General features: G+C 39.4%; 3 protein-coding genes across 4 annotated transcripts in view; 2 read left to right on the top strand and 1 right to left on the bottom strand.

The window, feature by feature from the left end:
• cables2b (Cdk5 and Abl enzyme substrate 2b) overlaps positions 1–18,224 on the bottom strand; it is a 132,370-nt gene that overhangs the window by 16,150 nt on the left and 97,996 nt on the right. The gene's annotated exons all lie outside the window — the stretch shown is intronic.
• Positions 1,372–9,291, top strand: LOC146494154 (uncharacterized). 2 transcript variants are annotated; one of them, XM_085145994.1, is made up of 6 exons: positions 1,372–2,655; positions 3,376–3,714; positions 3,930–4,079; positions 6,758–6,856; positions 7,077–7,117; positions 7,551–9,289. In XM_085145994.1, the coding sequence occupies exons 1-6, from the start codon at positions 2,616–2,618 to the stop codon at positions 7,701–7,703; spliced, it is 822 nt and encodes a 273-aa protein (XP_085002120.1). In that variant the 5' UTR covers positions 1,372–2,615; the 3' UTR covers positions 7,704–9,289. The 2 variants fall into 2 exon arrangements, with proteins under 2 accessions (XP_085002120.1, XP_085002121.1); XM_085145995.1 differs by lacking the exon at positions 3,930–4,079 and having other exon boundaries at positions 7,551–9,291.
• Positions 9,980–17,384, top strand: LOC146494153 (uncharacterized). The gene is made up of 6 exons (XM_085145993.1): positions 9,980–10,177; positions 10,787–11,125; positions 11,341–11,490; positions 13,947–14,045; positions 14,596–14,636; positions 16,025–17,384. Exons 1-6 carry the CDS (start codon positions 10,138–10,140, stop codon positions 16,175–16,177), a joined length of 822 nt encoding a protein of 273 aa, XP_085002119.1. The 5' UTR covers positions 9,980–10,137; the 3' UTR covers positions 16,178–17,384.

The following is an 18,224-nucleotide window of genomic DNA, read 5'->3' as shown; positions in this document are numbered from 1 at the left end:
TACAGTGTTGGTGTAAAATAATATTTCCCTGGAAGGATTATACTATTTAAGTAAATAAAATGTAAGAATATTTTGATGTGTTTCAAGGAAATGAACGGTCAAAAGAAGAACATAACATGTGTTTTCTCAATAAAAATACTCCAAGTCTGGATACACATTTCTTCAATGTCTGCATTGAAAGGCAATTTATTCTCCGATGTAGCTGTTGGGAAAACAGGACCTGTTATCATACTGTACAATACAACACAAGTGTGTGTGTGTGTGTGTGTGTGTGTGTGTGTGTGTGTGTGTGTGTGTGTGTGTTTATCACATTTGTAAGGCATGCAAGTATTGTTTAACCCAACATATTAAATAAAAACTTTGATAAAAGAGTTCTATGTTGAGCGCTCTATTGACCTGTTGTTACATTTCTAGACAGAAAACAAGAAGAAAACCAAATATTAAAACAGTCTTCAGTTGGATTTGCAGTTTTTAAAAAAATGGTGGATACTAAGATGTTCTCAGGGCAGAAATGTTGAGGTAATCCCTCCAGTGGAATTTGGGTCGGGTTCTGCTCCCAGTTTGGTGTGCCTAAGTCTCCAAAGCAAAAATGGGCAATTCATTTTTCCAATGGGCCACATGAGAAACTGGGACTGCTGTGGAGGATCCCACCAATATGTTGAACTCAATTCTGCTCAATATTAATGTGTCTCTTTATAGCCTTATGAGCTCACACTGGATACACCTCGAGATCCCATCAAAAAGAGGATCAGAGACAAGAGGCAACCCTGGCAAAGTCCAACATCTGACTTTGTCAAGGTCAAGGTCAAAATTGACCTTAAAACAGTGGTTCCCAAAGTGGGGGGCAAGCCCCCTAGGGGGGCACAGAGCATTTGCAGGAGGGGCACGGTATGAATAAATAAACGAATGCTTGGACTGCTAGCATAATGGACGGGTTTTTTGACAGGGCTCCCACAGAAACGCAAAGCAGAAGATGAAGCATCGCCAAATATGCTTCCAAACACCTTTCTTTCAAGCCAAAGACTATATGATGAAGCATCTCTTGACTTTGGCTTCACCTGCAGGAAGGTGGTGCCAAGTAGGGGTGGATTTCAAAATCGACCCCCCCCCCCCCCCCCCCCCCCAGTGTATTTCAAGAATAGTTTCCAGTCTATCGTATACTTTTACATTTGAAATAGATTTTTTTTTTTTTTGGGGGGGGGTCTGGTTGGTAAAGAAAAAAACACAAAAAACAAAAGCAGCATTTCAATGACTCTGCTGTGTTACAATAAATTCATTGTATGAAGCTGAGCAAACTCAGAAACTGCTAATAAATAAATAAATAAATAACTCCACTTACACCACTTCTCTTTATACTAAGCAAATAAGCCTCAATATAGCGACCAGAGATCACGACCAAATCTACTCTACACTCCAACACAATAACCAGTTTTCAGACATGAGCTCCTGTCAGACTGAATGACTGCATGAAACATGGCAATAGTACTTCTATTGATTACGTTACCAGGCTCAGCGACGCAGATTTTGTCGTCAGACTTTGAGCTCAAGGTTTTGTGCAGACGTCCACGTGCCTGCCGACTTTAAATGATGGCAGATATGAGTCATTTGCAGAGGACAGGAAACTCTACAGTGCACCAACTATGAGTTCAAGGAAATGTAACGGAGTAGTGTCAGAGACTATCTTGGTTTATTTTCATACACTTGATTTATTCCTAGTTTTTTAAGGATGTACCTGCAGCCTTAGCATGCATTCAAAATGTTTTGTATTTAAAATCTGTGTAACTTTCCTCCAGATAGTAAAACATAAACATAACGGACAAATCTGAACCTCAGGGGAGTGACTTTATACTCTCTAATATCAAAAAGGACAAAGACTTTGAAAATGAAATAACATAAAATAAAACTTGTAATATCATGAAAATTTTGATGTAATTCATTTGCACCATTTATTGGTTCTGAGATGCTGGAGTCTTACATTGCCCACAGGGCGAGAGGCGGGTAAAACCTGGACAGGTTACTAGACTGTCTCACGTGAAAGTCTTCTGACTATAATAAAAGTCTTACGAGTCCCACAAAGAGAGGAACATCTGATCCCCCTAACTGTGAAGCTCGGGCTAAGCATTCACTTGATAGACAGTCTTTCTTTTCTTTTCTGTGTATGACGTCAGTTAGAGGGGATATTTTAGATGTTGCGATCTTTGACACACAGCTCAGGAAGCTCCACCCACCTGCCGTTACAAACTCATGTTTACAAGCCAATCAGGAGAAAGCTGACTTAAATGAAGGCTGGTCTTAACGGAGGGATGAGCTGAAAGAGGATGGAGGAGGAACTGAGGGAAGCTGTAGTTCACTGTCAGACAATTATTTAAAATAAATTGTCATTGAATTTCATACAGTCTGTTTTGGTAGAGACAAAAAAGAACTCTGAAAACCAAAAGAGTAAAGTTTTGGAGGATAATTTAAATGGAAACAGACACTTATCGTCTCTGTGGTAAAACTGCAGACAGGAGGAGTGTTTATTTTAAGGAAGGGGCACATTAATAAGAGAAGTGACAAGTTCCTAGTTTGTAAATAGAGAAGGAAGAGAATCAGCTTGAACTCTTCGGAGCATCAGTATGAACGTTTGTCACATTTTGTTCTGCGTCATCTTCCTCCGTAAGTAAATTTTCTTCTTCTTCATATTTAATTTTCTCTCCTCTCAGTGTTATTTGGTTGCTTTCTTATAAATGAAAGTTGACCCCTAAATTTTGTTCCCTGTTGAACCGTTTTAACCACAAACTGTTTCTGTCTTTCTCTGTTCCTGTGGTTAATCGTGGTGTAAGATCACTCAAATTTTGTTTCGTCCCACCGCGTTGCCCAGAAATGTTTTATCTCAGTTTGTTTCCAGTCAAATGTTTCTTCTATAATGTCTAAAAACATTAATTTAAGGTTGCCTTTTCTCGCACAGACAGTTAAAATCCAGACTGTAGTCTTATACTAATATATCTGTATGGAAGTAAATAGTGCTGCTTCCTTCTTTCTGAATTATTCAGAGCTTGTGATGCAACAATCATTTTTCCATGACGTTTTTATTAAGCTAGTTAAGAACAACAGGGCAACACTTACGCAGCGTCGTCAAAATGCCATAAACTCACAAACAAATGAAAGGTTGGTTTTTAGAGATTAATTCTGAGTCTTTCTCAGCAGATGGTCTGTGTAAGTCTGTACAAAGTCTAATGACAAGTAAAAATGTAATTTAACTGATGTACTTCTAAATGTTGCACTATAATAAAGTGTATAAGTATCTGTTTCCAGTTTTATTTATTTAAAATACTTTATCATTGGACTGCAGTGTTTTACATGATGGTAAGAATTGATTCTTCCTGTTTTCTACAGACCTGCAGGATGGAAACACTGGACTTGCCAACGCTGAAACTCTCGTCTATAAAGGAGTGGAAGGAGGAAACATCACAGTCGAATGTAAATTTTATTTCCCAGGAAGTAAGATGTTGTTCTGCAAAGACAAATGTGAAGAAGGAAACGTTCTCATTGAAACAACTGATTACACAGCTCAGAGCGGCAGATACAGCATTACATTTGTAAGAACGGATTTACTGTCAAAGGATATTGTGTACGTGAGCATCACACAGCTGAACAAGTCTGATTCAGGATGGTACAGGTGCATACTGGACAGAAGTGTTCAACCATGTGATTTTCAGCTTGTCATCACAGGAGGTGAGTAAAAAAAATGTATTCATGTCTCTGAAGATGTGAACTTCTCACTGACCACAGTTACTTTTCTTTCAATAACCTACATGTGTCATATTTACACTACAAGTTTAGTTCAATGAGTTGTGCTGTAAACACACATTAACCCCTGTTACTGACATGCAGACAGAAAACCTGCTTCAAGTAGGATTATTATTATTCTGATGTTTTCTTGTTCACAGCTTCAAACATTTCAACACCTCATCAGCCTTTATCAACATCAACGTTTCTCCTGTCGACCTCCACAACAACAACAAACTTCATTTCAGGAAGCTTCACACCTTCAGCCTCCTCTGAAGTCTCCAGACAGCCTCAAACAGCTGCAGGTTCAGGTACATCGTATGTGCATGAGTGTGGATCTGTCATTGTTTATCACAAAAATAAAAACCTCATCCATGTCTATTAACGACACATCAGTGTGGAAGAATCAGTCTGATTAATTCCTGAAGTATAAGTAGAAACAGCCACAGTGTAGAAATACACACATAAAAGTATTGACATTAAAATTTAATCAAAGTATCAAAAGTAAAATTACCAGAGTTGTTTTATGATGAGGTTATGTTTGTGAATTTTTATCTGTTAATTTCTCCCAATGGCATCCTTTTCATAATTTAAACTGAATTATGTATTTGATGTAAGAGACAGCTGAGTGTAAAAGCAAATATCTGAATTTACCGATCGATCTACATCCCTGTCCTCACCCAACACCTATGGTCGTGAGCTGTGGGTAGTGACTGAAAGAATGGCGCAAATGAGCTCCCTCCGAGGGTGGCTGGTGTTTCCCTTAGAGATCAGGTGAGGAGTTCGGCCATTCGGGAGGGGCTCAGAGTAGAGCTGCTGCTCCTCCACATCGTAAGGAGCCAGGTGAGGTGGTTCGGGCATCTGACAAGGATGCCTCCTGGGAACCTCCCAGGTGAGGTATTCCGGGCATGTCCCACCGGGAGAAGAGCCAGGACACGCTGGGGAGATAATATCTCTCGTCTGGCCTGGGAATGCCTTTGTGTTCCCCTGGAAAAGCTGGAGGAGGTGGCTGGGGAGAGGGAGGGCTGGGCTTCTCTGCTTAGGTTGCTGCCCCCGCGACCCGCCCTTTAAAAGTGGAAGAAGATTAAGATATTACATTTTGTAAAATTAATATAAAATTATGAAGGAAGTGAAGTTATGAGATAAATCTAGGAATTTAAAGAGCACAGCGTCTAAATGAAGCACTTAAAAACTTACCACCACTGCACATAAAAGCTGGTTGAGAACTTGGCTGACTTCTTCAGTGTCACTACATGAGCTCTTGATGGCAGACAAAGATGTGATCAGTCAATATTTCAGTTCAGTGGTTTCTTAGATTTCTTCCTATGAATTTATATAAGCATTACAGCAGATACACATGACAAAAACATTTTGATGAATCTCCCTGACTTTATTAAAAAAAAATTAACATTGAATATGTGTGTTTAGTTCTGTGTGCACAAATTGTAACAGTTAAATCTGTTCTGTTAATCAGTTTTTCATCATGGAGATGAGGCTCATTAAATCCAAATCTTCTGGACTTGCTCTGTCATAATGTTCAGAATCTGTGTGCATGCTTAGTAGGAGTGAGGCTTATGGGAAAAACACATTTAAAGTCTTATTTTCAAAACTTTGGGGTAAAGTTGCAGAACATTTGAATCTGATGAACTGGATGAGATCACAGATTCTATTCACTGAGTTTTTAATGTCCCAGTGACCATTGTTACGTTCCCCTAAAAGGGTCCAGGCGATGAGGGGGGGGAAGTAACAAAAAGTGTCCGGGTCAGGAAAAGGAGTCAAGGAGGCAAAAGGGTTAAATTAAATAGTTTTATTAAAGTAGCTCAACTAAAAGAGACGGACAAGCTGCTATCACCATTTAAGGAAAACAAACACAACTCAAGCGGTGGTCAATAAAGTAAAGTCAAAAAGAGAGCAGCTCACTAGCTGCAACCACACAACTCAATAGCTGCAACCACACAAACACACAGCTCACTAGCTGCAAACACACAACTCAATAGCTGCAACCACACAAACACACAGCTCACTAGCTGCAAACACACAACTCAATAGCTGCAACCACACAAACACACAGCTCACTAGCTGCAAACACACAGCTCAATAGCTGCAAACACACAACACACAGCTCACTAGCTGCAACCACACAAACACACAGCTCAATAGCTGCAACCACACAAACACACAGCTCACTAGCTGCAAACACAATAATGGCACTCTGGCCCAGACCTTTTCCTGGGCTTAAATCTCCTTGATTACTGACGAGAGTCAGCTGCACAAAAGGGAAAGGTGGCACCTCAGGCAGAAGAGGTGGTGGGACACGCCCACACAGGCACTTTCAGGAGGAGGCCCTGCTAGGGCCGTAACACCATGGAAATGAAAGTGATGGTTCTCTCCCAGTTTGTTTAGATGGATGGGAATTTAAAATAATTACCAAGATTTGACTCAAGCTGCTGAGCTAAAGGTCTGGAGCTGAAGCTCAGTCTCATGGCAAAACATGAAAAACTGACAAAAAGTTATTTGTGTTCACAGAAAACTGTCCTCTGTTTTTATTACAGTCATGTAACTTCAATAATAGCATTTCAACAGGAAGAATGAGTCGAGTCCACAAACTTGAACTAATAGAAAAAATTCAATTAACATTTCAGGATCTTTTGTGAGACTTTGCTGCAGTTTATGTTTTATGAATTATTTGCTGTGGTGCACGTCTGTTTCCTAACATCCTACTGTTAACCTACACAGATCATGCTTTATGTTCACTCACTCTTCACATTTCCAAGACCAAAGTCCAGCAGCACAGAATGATTCAAGACACTGAGCAGCAGTTTATTTAGTTGACAAATGATCCATAAACAGAACAACAACTATTCCCTCACACAGAGAAACAAGTTACAATTCTCCAACAAGAGCGAAGCTCAACAACACTTCATGTCTTTTTCTAAAAACTCATGAACAGAAGTATTTGAAGTTTTGTGTCTGTGTGTCTGTTCACCAGGTTTGTCCTTGGAGCTGGTGATACGTTTATCTGTGGTGGTGGTTCTGCTGCCTGTTGTTCTGCTGCTCATCTACAGAATCAAGGCCGAGGGCTCTAACGGTGAGTTACCTTCAAACATTATTTAAAACCTTTAAGATTCATTAATTGACAACAAAGTTATTATACTTTTGTATTTTCATGTTTGTTTTCAATTCAGTTTATTTTCAGTTAATTTCCAGAGTGGATTTTCAGGTTTCAGTTTAAGTTTTATTAGTTTTAATTATTATCCTGAGGAGGGCATAGTAAAGCTAATCAAACTTATTACCTGTCTTTTCTACAGGTTTGAACTGCAAGAGACACTCAGCATATGACGACACTGAGGTGACTTATCTCTGTTTGTTTTCTCTCTATGTCATGGTTTCAAAATCTGTACCAGGCTGGAAAGAAAAACAAACAAACTGAGATTTTATGGTTTAAAAAAAAGTTCAGGATTCTGAATTTAAATTGGTAAATGCTGACCTAAAATGTTAAAACATTATTTCATTTCAGTTTCAATCATATGATTCATTTTCATTTAAATCCGCACTAGTCTCTGTTTTATATTAAAAGATGCAAGCAGCACTAAAATGAACCAAAATAAAGTTCAAAATCTACTTTTTCACTTCTCTGTGTACTATAAATAGAACACACAGCTTCTGTTTCCATCCTGACACTAAAAACCTGCTGCGCATCATCACCTTCTGCTTTAATATGTCATTGCTGTCACTGTGTTTTTGTCTTTCTTTAGTCAGTTTGTTATTTTTCTTTTTCCCAGATTGGTCTCAGTGAAATCGATCGTCCAGTCTCCTCATGTGAAGACTCGACCTACCAAAGTCTCAATACAGCGAGCAGAGATCACGACCAAACCTACTCTACACTCAGACTCAATAACCAGTTTTCAGACATGAACTCCTGTGAAGCTGAATGACTGCATGAACAGTCATTTTTCCTTCTGAAGGAAAAATGACTTTTTAAACAAAGTTACAGGGTCAGTGATAAAGATTTGATCAACAAACTGCTGTAAAAGCAGGAATGAGATTATGGACCTCTTAGAATCCACAAGTCAATCTCATCCATGTCACCTTCTCCCATTGCTTCATCTGAAATGCACACACATGTAGAAGTTGCAGTAACAGCAGAGGGAGATTTTACTTCAAGCCAAATGGTAAATGGTAAATGGCCTGTATTTATATAGCGCTTTACTAGTCCCTAAGGACCCCAAAGCGCTTTACACATCCAGTCACACACACATTCACACACTGGTGATGGCAGCTACATTGTAGCCACAGCCACCCTGGGGCGCACTGACATTAAAACAATTACGGAAAAGCCTTTAAACATAAGTTATTAACACATTTACACACACATATTATATTACCTGCCTAGTTTAACTGTTTCTGATGATTAAGGACTAATGTACTTCATACGTTTGTCCTCGCCCTGCTGGTAATGCAACTTCTGTATGGACGCGTCCGTTTCATGTTTTGTAGAGGCAAAGTGTGAAATGGACACAGTGGACCGGTGTGTCTATTATATATATCGGTTCAATCTTTTAGCTCCGTGGTTCCCAAAGTGGGGAACATGCCACATAGCGTGGGGGGTGTGGTATGAATCTTTTAAAAAAAAAAGAAGAGTGGACACTGTTAGTATAATAGGCAGGTTTTTTGACGGGGCTCCCACACAAATGCAAAGCAGAAGATGAAGCATCATCAAATATGCTTCCAAACCAACTTCCTTCCAAGCCAAACACAAACATATGATGAAGCATATCTTGCCTTTGGCTTCACCTGCACAACAGCTGTCAAACCAAGGGTTGGTCTCCCCGACAGAATTTGTTTTCCCTGTGTCGGGAGCACACGCTGGGCTCTGCAAATCACAGACAAACAGTATCCCACATTCTTGATTTTTAGTTGAATGGTAATGTAACGACACTCATTTTTTACTTTTTCATAAAACTAAAACATCACTACTTCCACGTCTAATAGTCTGTAATAGAGGCGGAGTAAACTGGATCTGCACTCCGTGCCGAGCGAATGCTCGCAACACAGGGGGAATACGTTTTGTCGGTGATTCCTACCTTGGCACAACACTGACCCTGCCACAATTTGTTCCCTCGGTTCAAATCACGGACAAACAGTGTCCCACAGTTGTTTATGTTTTTAAAGCCATTTTGCACAGAGAGGCATTTTTGAAGAATGTATTGACAGCAGCGTTGATTGTAAAGTAAAGAGGGGCCTAGCAGAAAAAGTTTTAGCCACAGTGTAAATGAATGACGTACATGGATGTGCAGTCTGCCCGAGTCACCTATTAGAAGGTCTACTTTTTTATTAAAATAAAAGTCATTTCAAAGTTTCTAAACTATCTGGAATCACACGTCTCATTCTTTGTTTAAAACATGTTGTCATGACACATTTGTGTGTTAGGACAACTGTGGACCCAAACACAAACAGACTGAAAACTAACACTGACAGAGAGAAGGGAGAACACACAACATGAGGGGAGATCACAACAAGGGAGTGAAGTAACTAAAGGCTTAAATACACAAGAGGTGATCAGGGAGATGGAACTCAGAAGAATACAGGTGAACTAAATCTGACAAACAAGACAGAGGATGCAAAACTGAATGTACGGGCAGGAGACGGGGACTAAAAATAAAACAGGAAGGAACACTGAGACTGAGACATGACACTTGGACTGGGGATAAACAAACATGGAGACATGACAGACTGGGGACACAAAAAGATGAAACACGGAAATGAAGATGGGAACAGGGAAAAACCACAGCCACACAGACCTGAACACTGGAGACACAACACAGGGACAAAACTAACAGACTGGACACAAAAGGACAAGAAATCAAGAAATATAAATAACAAACTCATAGACAACAGAGTGTAACATATTCAGGAAGTAGAAGCGAAATTAACGTATAACTTTCAAAGATACATAATTACATAATTTTGTATGTGGCAGGTGAGTGAACACAGCTTTGTATTAAACAGTTTTTATTTTGACAGGAAGCCCCTCAGTGTTGAGCTTTCTGTCAGTGTCACTGCTCCTTTAGTAGGTGAGTTGCAGATGGATCTCACTGCTTTATACGATGAAACTGCAGCCAGTTAAATAAGATTAATTAACTCCAAACACTCTGATTTGGAAGAAGGTTACAAGAAAATGTCAAAGTTGAACTTGAAAATTCAAGAAAATGTAAAACTAAACCATAAATAAATGGACAAAAAAAAAACCTGTGAAAGCAGAGGAGTGTGGGTTTGAGGGAGGGACCACAACAAGAAGCAGAAGTTAGAAGTTCCTGGTTTGCAAACGGAGAAGAAAGAGAAGCAGCATTAAGCCGTCAGAACCTCGAGATGAAACTCTGTCACATTTTCTTCTGCTTCATCTTCCTCTGTGAGTAAATTCTTATTATTTCTGATTTATAACAATGTTTGCAGGTTTTGCACTACATCAGAAATAGTGCTGAAAGCAGAAGCTGAGGTTGTCTGTGAGTCAATGCTCACCACTGTTCTCACAGAGCAGATAAAGAGCTAAAACCTCCAAAATTTCAGAAGTAATAAGTCATTATTAGAGGTGTTTGTGAACTAAAAGCCCAGTGCGCGCTCCCGACGCAGGGGAAACAAATTCTGTCGGGGATACCGACCTTGACACGTCACCTGGTTAGCAGCTTCTTTCAGACCGACAGCAGCTCGTTTGTGTTCAGAGTGCTGCTTCCTTCTTTTACAAACTACTAAACCACATTTAGAGCTTGTAAGGAAACAAGCTTATCATTGAGTTCAGGAGGAACAGCACAGCTCAAAGCAGATCAAGATCTTAATACAAACAAAAATGAGGTCAGTTTTCAAACTTTTAACTGAGCTGTTCTTCAGCAGATGGCTTGTGTTGGCAGGAAGAACCAGGATGGTTTTGTTTAAATGAAAAATACAAAGAGAGTGAATTTAAATGAACTACCTTTAATTGTTTTGTTCAATTAGAGAGAATAATCATCTGTATTTTCTACAGACCTGCAGGATGGAAACACTGGACTTGCCAACGCTGAAACTCTCGTCTATAAAGGAGTGGAAGGAGGAAACATCACAGTCGAATGTAAATTTTATTTCCCAGGAATTAAGATATTGTTCTGCAAAGACAAATGTGAAGAAGGAAACATTCTCATTGAAACAACTGATTACACAGCTCAGAGCGGCAGATACAACATTACATTTGTAAAAACGAATTTACTGTCAAAGGATATTGTGTACGTGAGCATCACACAGCTGAACAAGTCTGATTCAGGATGGTACAGGTGCATACTGGACAGAAGTTTACAACCATGTGATTTTCAGCTTGTCATCACTGGAGGTGAGTAAAAAAAATGTATTCATGTCCCTGAAGATGTGAACTTCTCACTGACCACAGTTACTTTTCTTTCAATAACCTACATGTGTCATATTTACACTACAAGTTTAGTTCAATGAGTTCTGCTGTAAACACACATTAACCACTGTTACTGACATGCAGACAGAAAACCTGCTTCAAGCAGGATTGTTATTATTCTGATGTTTCCTTGTTCACAGCTTCAAACATTTTAACACCTCATCAGCCTTTATCAACATCAACGTTTCTCCTGTCGACCTCCACAACAACAACAAACTTCACTTCAGCAAGTTTCGTACCTCCGGCCTCCTCTGAAGTCTCCAGACAGCCTCAAACAGCTGCAGGTTCAGGTACATCGTATGTGCATGAGTGTGGATATGAGTGTGGATCTGTCATTGTTTATCACAAAAATAAAAACCTCATCCATGTCTATTAACGACACATCAGTGTGGAAGAATCAGTCTGATTAATTCCTGAAGTATAAATAGAAACAGCCACAGTGTAAAAATACACACAAAAAAGTATTGACATTAAAATTTAATCAAAGTATCAAAAGTAAAATTACCAGAGTTGTTTTATGATGAGGTTATGTTTGTGAATTTTTATCTGTCAATTGCTCCCAATGGCAACCTTTTCATAATTTAAACTGAATTATGTATTTGATGTAAGAGACAGCTGAGTGTCAAAGCGAATATCTGAATTTACCGATCGATCTACATCCCTGTCCTCACCCAACACCTATGGTCGTGAGCTGTGGGCAGTGACTGAAAGAATGGCGCAAATGAGCTCCCTCCGAGGGTGGCTGGTGTTTCCCTTAGAGATCAGGTGAGGAGTTCGGCCATTCGGGAGGGGCTCAGAGTAGAGCTGCTGCTCCTCCACATCGTAAGGAGCCAGGTGAGGTGGTTTGGGCATCTGACAAGGATGCCTCCTGGGAACCTCCCAGGTGAGGTGTTCCAGGCATGTCCCACCGGGAGAAGACCCAGGACACGCTGGGGAGATAATATCTCTCGTCTGGCCTGGGAATGCCTTTGTGTTCCCCTGGAAAAGCTGGAGGAGGTGGCTGGGGAGAGGGAGGGCTGGGCTTCTCTGCTTAGGTTGCTGCCCCCGCGACCCGCCCTTTAAAAGTGGAAGAAGATTAAGATATTACATTTTGTAAAATTAATATAAAATTATGAAGGAAGTGAAGTTATGAGATAAATCTAGGAATTTAAAGAGCACAACGTCTAAATGAAGCACTTAAAAACTTACCACCACTGCACATAAAAGCTGGTTGAGAACTTGGCTGACTTCTTCAGTGTCACTACATGAGCTCTTGATGGCAGACAAAGATGTGATCAGTCAATATTTGAGTTCAGTGGTTTCTTAGATTTCTTCCTATGAATTTATATAAGCATTACAGCAGATACACATGACAAAAACATTTTGATGAATCTCCCTGACTTTATTAAAAAAAAATAATGGAAAAAAATTAACTTTGAATATTTGTGTTTAGTTTTGTGTGCACAAATTGTAACAGTTAAATCTGTTCTGTTAATCAGTTTTTCTGATTTTCATCATGGAGATGAGGTTCATTAAATCCAAATCTTCTGGACTTGCTCTGTCATAATGTTCAGAATCTGTGTGCATGCTTAGTAGGAGTGAGGCTTATGGGAAAAACACATTTAAAGGCTTATTTTCAAAAGTTTGGGGTAAAGTTGCAGAACATTTGAATCTGATGAACTGGATGAGATCACAGATTCTATTCACTGAGTTTTTAATGTCCCACTGACCATTGTTACGTTCCCCTAAAAGGGTCCAGGCGATGAGGGGGGAAGTAACAAAAAGTGTCCGGGTCAGGAAAAGGAGTCAAGGAGGCAAAAGGGTTAAATTAAATAGTTTTATTAAAGTAGCTCAACTAAAAGAGACGGACAAGCTGCTATCACCATTTAAGGAAAACAAACACAACTCAAGCGGTGGTCAATAAAGTAAAGTCAAAAAGAGAGCAGCTCACTAGCTGCAACCACACAAACACACAGCTCACTAGCTGCAACCACAATAATGGCACTCTGGCCCAGACCTTTTCCTGGGCTTAAATCTCCTTGATTACTGACGAGAGTCAGCTGCACAAAAGGGAAAGGTGGCACCTCAGGCAGAAGAGGTGGTGGGACACGCCCACACAGGCACTTTCAGGAGGAGGCCCTGCTAGGGCCGTAACACCATGGAAATGAAAGTGATGGTTCTCTCCCAGTTTGTTTAGATGGATGGGAATTTAAAATAATTAGCTAGATTTGACTCAAGCTGCTGAGCTAAAAGGCTGGAGCTGAAGCTCAGTCTCATGGCAAAACATGAAAAACTGACAAAAAGTTGTTTGTGTGCTCAGAAAACTGTCCTCTGTTTTTATTACAGTCATGTAACTTCAATAATAGCATTTCAACAGGAAGAATGAGTCGAGTCCACAAACTCGAAATAATAGATTTAATAAAATTAACATTTCAGGATCTTTTGTGAGACTTTGCTGCAGTTTATGTTTTATAAATGATTTGCTGTGGTGCACGTCTGTTTCCTAAGATCTTACTGTTAACCTACACAGATCATGCTTTATGGACTTTAAGACCAAAGTCCAGCAGCACAGAATGATTCAAGACACTGAGCAGCAGTTTATTTAGTTGATAAATGATCCATACCCAGAACAACAACTATTCCCTCACACAGAGAAACAAGTTACAATTCTCCAACAAGAGCAAAGCTCAACAACATTTCATGTCTTTTTCTAAAAACTCATGAACAGAAGTATTTGAAGTTTTGTGTCTGTATGTCTGTCATCCAGGTTTGTCCTTGGAGCTGGTGATACGTTTATCTGCGGTGGTGGTTCTGCTGCCTGTTGTTCTGCTGCTCATCTACAGAATCAAGGCCGAGGGCTCTAACGGTGAGTTACCTTCAAACATTATTTAAAACCTTTAAGATTCATTAATTGACAACAGAGTTGTTATACTTTCAATTCAGTTTATTTTCAGTTAATTTCCCGAGTGGATTTTCATATTTCAGTTTTATTAGTTTCAATTATTATCCTGAGGAGGGCATATGTCAGAGGCAAGATTTAAGATAAGTAGTACAGGTATTACAATAAAAACTGTATTAGCGACACACCTGCATTAGACCTGTCCAGGCTGTACCATGACTCTTGCCCTGTGACAGCTGAGTTGGCTTCAGCATCCCCACAACCTTAATAAGGAGAAGCGGATTTAATTTAAATAAATTGCATTTTGTTTTTATTCTTTCACGTCTCATTTTTGTTTTTAATGTATTTTAACTGTAATAACCTTTGTTCAAAATATTTCTTGTGGTACTGATTGGTTGCTGACATACTCAGTGTATCACAGGACAGGCACACACACTGGACACACAACATTTTGTTAAAATTGTATTACGTTTTCAGAATAAGTGAGTCAAGCTAATGAAACCTGTCTTTTCTACAGGTTTGAACAGCAGGAGACACTCAGCATTTGACCACACTGAGGTGACTTATCTCAGTTTGTTTTTTCTTTATGTCATCTTTTAAAAATCTGTACGAGACTGGAAAGAAATGATGTGGTCCTGGGTCATTTTGGCCCAGTGGTTTAAGCTTCCTGTGCTTTTTGTCATTTTTTGCATTACGTTAAGGTTGGGTTTCCTACGTCACTCTGTTCAGTATTCTCCGTGTGTCGTTGCCTTCTGTGTCTCGCCCTGGGTGTCTGCATTTACATGGTTGTGTGAGTTCTTGTGACATCTTGTTTTCCCCAGCCTATCATGTCTGCCTCTCTCCCTCATGCTCCTCATGTTCTCTCTCCCTCTAGTTTAGTTTATATTTTTATATTTTATAGTTTTGTATCGTTTTCCCTCGAGTCAGCAATGAAGCTGCATTTTGAGTTCGCCCCCATGTGTTGCGAATCCTGCATTTTGGGTCTAATCTCCTGCCTGCCACAGAGCGATTCATGACAGAAAAGAAAAACAAAAAGTGATTTCATGGTTTACAAAAAGTTCATGATTTTCAATTATTGGTAAATGCTGACCTAATAGGAAAATGTTAAAACAATATTTCATTCCAGTTTCAATCAGATCAAGGCGATCGTGGCTCAAAGAGTTGGCAGTTCGTCTGTATAACTGTATATCTCAGATTTCTGTATAGTTTTTTATTTCATATTTATAGCCTGTTCATAGCCTATACATACTTATAGTTATAGAATATTCATAACATACTTCATACCGTGTACATTATAACATACCATAATAGACCCATTTCTGTAATATACTTACATATCTATATTATTGCTAATATATAATTGTAATATATCTATATCATGGCTAAAGCACTTCTGGATGGATGCAAACTGCATTTCGTTGCCCTGTACCTGTGCATGTGCAATGACAATAAAGTTGAATTCTATTCTATTCTAATTCTAACCGGAAGGTTGACGGTTCGAGCCCCAGCTCGGTCATTGTGTCCTTGGGCAAGACACTTCACCTACCGCCCACTGGTCTGTCCCAGGGCAGCTGTGGCTACAACTGTAGCCTCCACCAGTGTTGGTGTGTGAGAGTGAATGAATAGTGGAATTGTAAAGCACTTTAAGGGCCCGAAAAGCGCTATATAAATGAAATCCATTATTATTATATGATTCATTTTCATTTAAATCTACACTAGTCTCTGTTTTATGTTAAAAGATGCAAGCGGCACCGAAATTAACCAGAGTTCAAAATCTACTTTTTCACTTCTCTGTGTACTATAAATAGAACACACAGCTTCTGTTTCCATCCTGAAACTAAAAACCTGCTGCGCATCACCATCTTCTGCTTTAATATGTCATTGCTGTCATTGTGTTTTTGTCTTTTCTCCTCAGTTCAGTCAGTTTGTTATTTTTATTTTCCCAGATTGGTCTCAGTGAACTCGATCGTCCAGTCTCCTCACGTGAAGACTCGACCTACCAAAGTCTCAATACAGCGAGCAGAGATCACGACCAAACCTACTCCACACTCAGACACAATAACCAGTTTTCAGACATGAACTCCTGTGAAACTGAATGACTGCATGAGCATACCGGTCATTTTTCTCCCATTGCTTCCATCTTTTAACCCAGTATCATGTCAAAACATGTAATAGACATGCTGGTCCACCGTGTACATTTGACACTTTGCCCCTTACAAAACATGAAATGGACACACATGCAGAAGCTGCAGTAACAGCAGAGGGAGATTTATTTCAAGCCAACATAAAAATAATCATCGGAAAGCCTTTAAATAAATGTTATTAACACATTTACATGTATATACATATTAGCCACCTAGCTTAACTGTTTCTGATGATTAAGGACGAATGTACTTTGTCCTCACTACTGACTTCATGGCTTTACATATATTACTCCCCCTGCTGGTAATGCAACTTCTGCATTCATGTCCATTTCATTTGTTGAAGAGGTAAAGCGTGCACTGTCGACCGACATGTCTGTTACATGTTTTGCCGTGATATCAGTTTGATCCTTTAGTCACAGTGTCAATGAATGACGTACATGGATCTACAGTCTGCCCAAGTCGCCTATTAGGTCTGTTTTTTAATTAAAATAAAAGTCATTTCGAAGTTTCTAAACTATCTGTAATCACACGTCTCATTCTTTGATTAAAAGATGTTGTCAGGACACATTTGTGTGTTAGCTAACATTAGCTGGCAAACTTAACAACACATACAGATGAGTAAAACAGGGGCAAACAGACTGAAAACTAACACTGACAGAGAGAAGGGAGAACACACAACATGAGGGGAGATCACAACAAGGGAGTGAAGGAAACTAAAGGCTTAAATACACAAGAGGTGATCAGGGAGATGGAACTCACAAGAACACAGGTGAACTAAATCTGACAAACAAGACAGAGGATGCAAAACTGAATGTACGGGCAGGAGACGGGGACTAACAAAATAAAACAGGAAGGAAAACTCTGAGACTGAGACATGACACTTGGACTGGGGATAAACAGACATGGAGACATGACAGACTGGGGACACAAAAGGATGAAACACAGAAATGAAGATGGGAACAAGGAGAAACCACAGCCAGACAGACCTGAACACTGGAGACACACAACACAGGGACAAAACTAACAGACTGGACACAAAAGGACAAGAAATCAAGAAATATAAATAACAAACTCATAGACAACAGAGTGTAACATATTCAGGAAGTAGAAGCTAAATTAACTTATAACTTTCAAAGATACATAATTACATAATTTCCTTCTCATTCTGATTCTGATATAAATGAGTCCAGAATAAAACTGAAAATATTGAATCAAAAACTCGGGACCATGACAGGTGTAGGCTATTTTTTTTTTCATTGTCAGTATCTAGCTCTGTTCATTTGCATGTATCTGATGCTACTTTTTGCACCTACACCCTCAGCACATACTTCCAAATGTCTTGTTGTTTACAGTTTGGATAACTTTCTCAATATTGAAAAGATAAACGACGTGCCGGACATTTTCTGATGAGAGCGAAAAGAATCAAATAATTGAGTCACTACACAGGTGTACTTAATCATGTGGCAGGTGAGTGAACACAGCTTTGTATTAAACATTTTTAATTTTGACAGGAAGCCCCTCAGTGTTGAGCTTTCTGTCAGTGTCACTGCTCCTTTAGGTGAGTTGCAGATGGATCTCACTGCTTTATACAATGAAACTGCAGCCAGTTAAATAAGATTAGTAAACTCCAAACACTCTGTTTTGGAAGATTAAAAAAAAGTTTCAAGAAAATGTAAAACTAAACCATAAATAAATGGACAAAAAAACCCTGTGAAAGCAGAGGAGTGTGGGTTTGAGGGAGGGACCACAACAAGAAACGAAAGTTAGAAGTTCCTGGTTTGCAAACGGAGAAGAAAGAGAAGCAGCATTAAGCCGTCAGAACCTCGAGATGAAACTCTGTCACATTTTCTTCTGCTTCATCTTCCTCTGTGAGTAAATTCTTCTTATTTCTTATTTGTAAAGACGTTTGCAGGTTTTGCACTACATCAGAAATAGTGCTGAAAGAAGAAGCTGTAACATTCAACGGAAATGACAGAATTACAGCGTAGTTTGTTGAGATGAA

This window comes from Neolamprologus multifasciatus, chromosome 20 (assembly GCF_963576455.1).
Source record: "Neolamprologus multifasciatus chromosome 20, fNeoMul1.2, whole genome shotgun sequence".
Classification (NCBI taxonomy): Eukaryota; Metazoa; Chordata; class Actinopteri; order Cichliformes; family Cichlidae; genus Neolamprologus; species Neolamprologus multifasciatus.
Note: the sequence above shows the minus strand (reverse complement) of the source record. Positions and strands in the feature narration are given on the sequence as shown.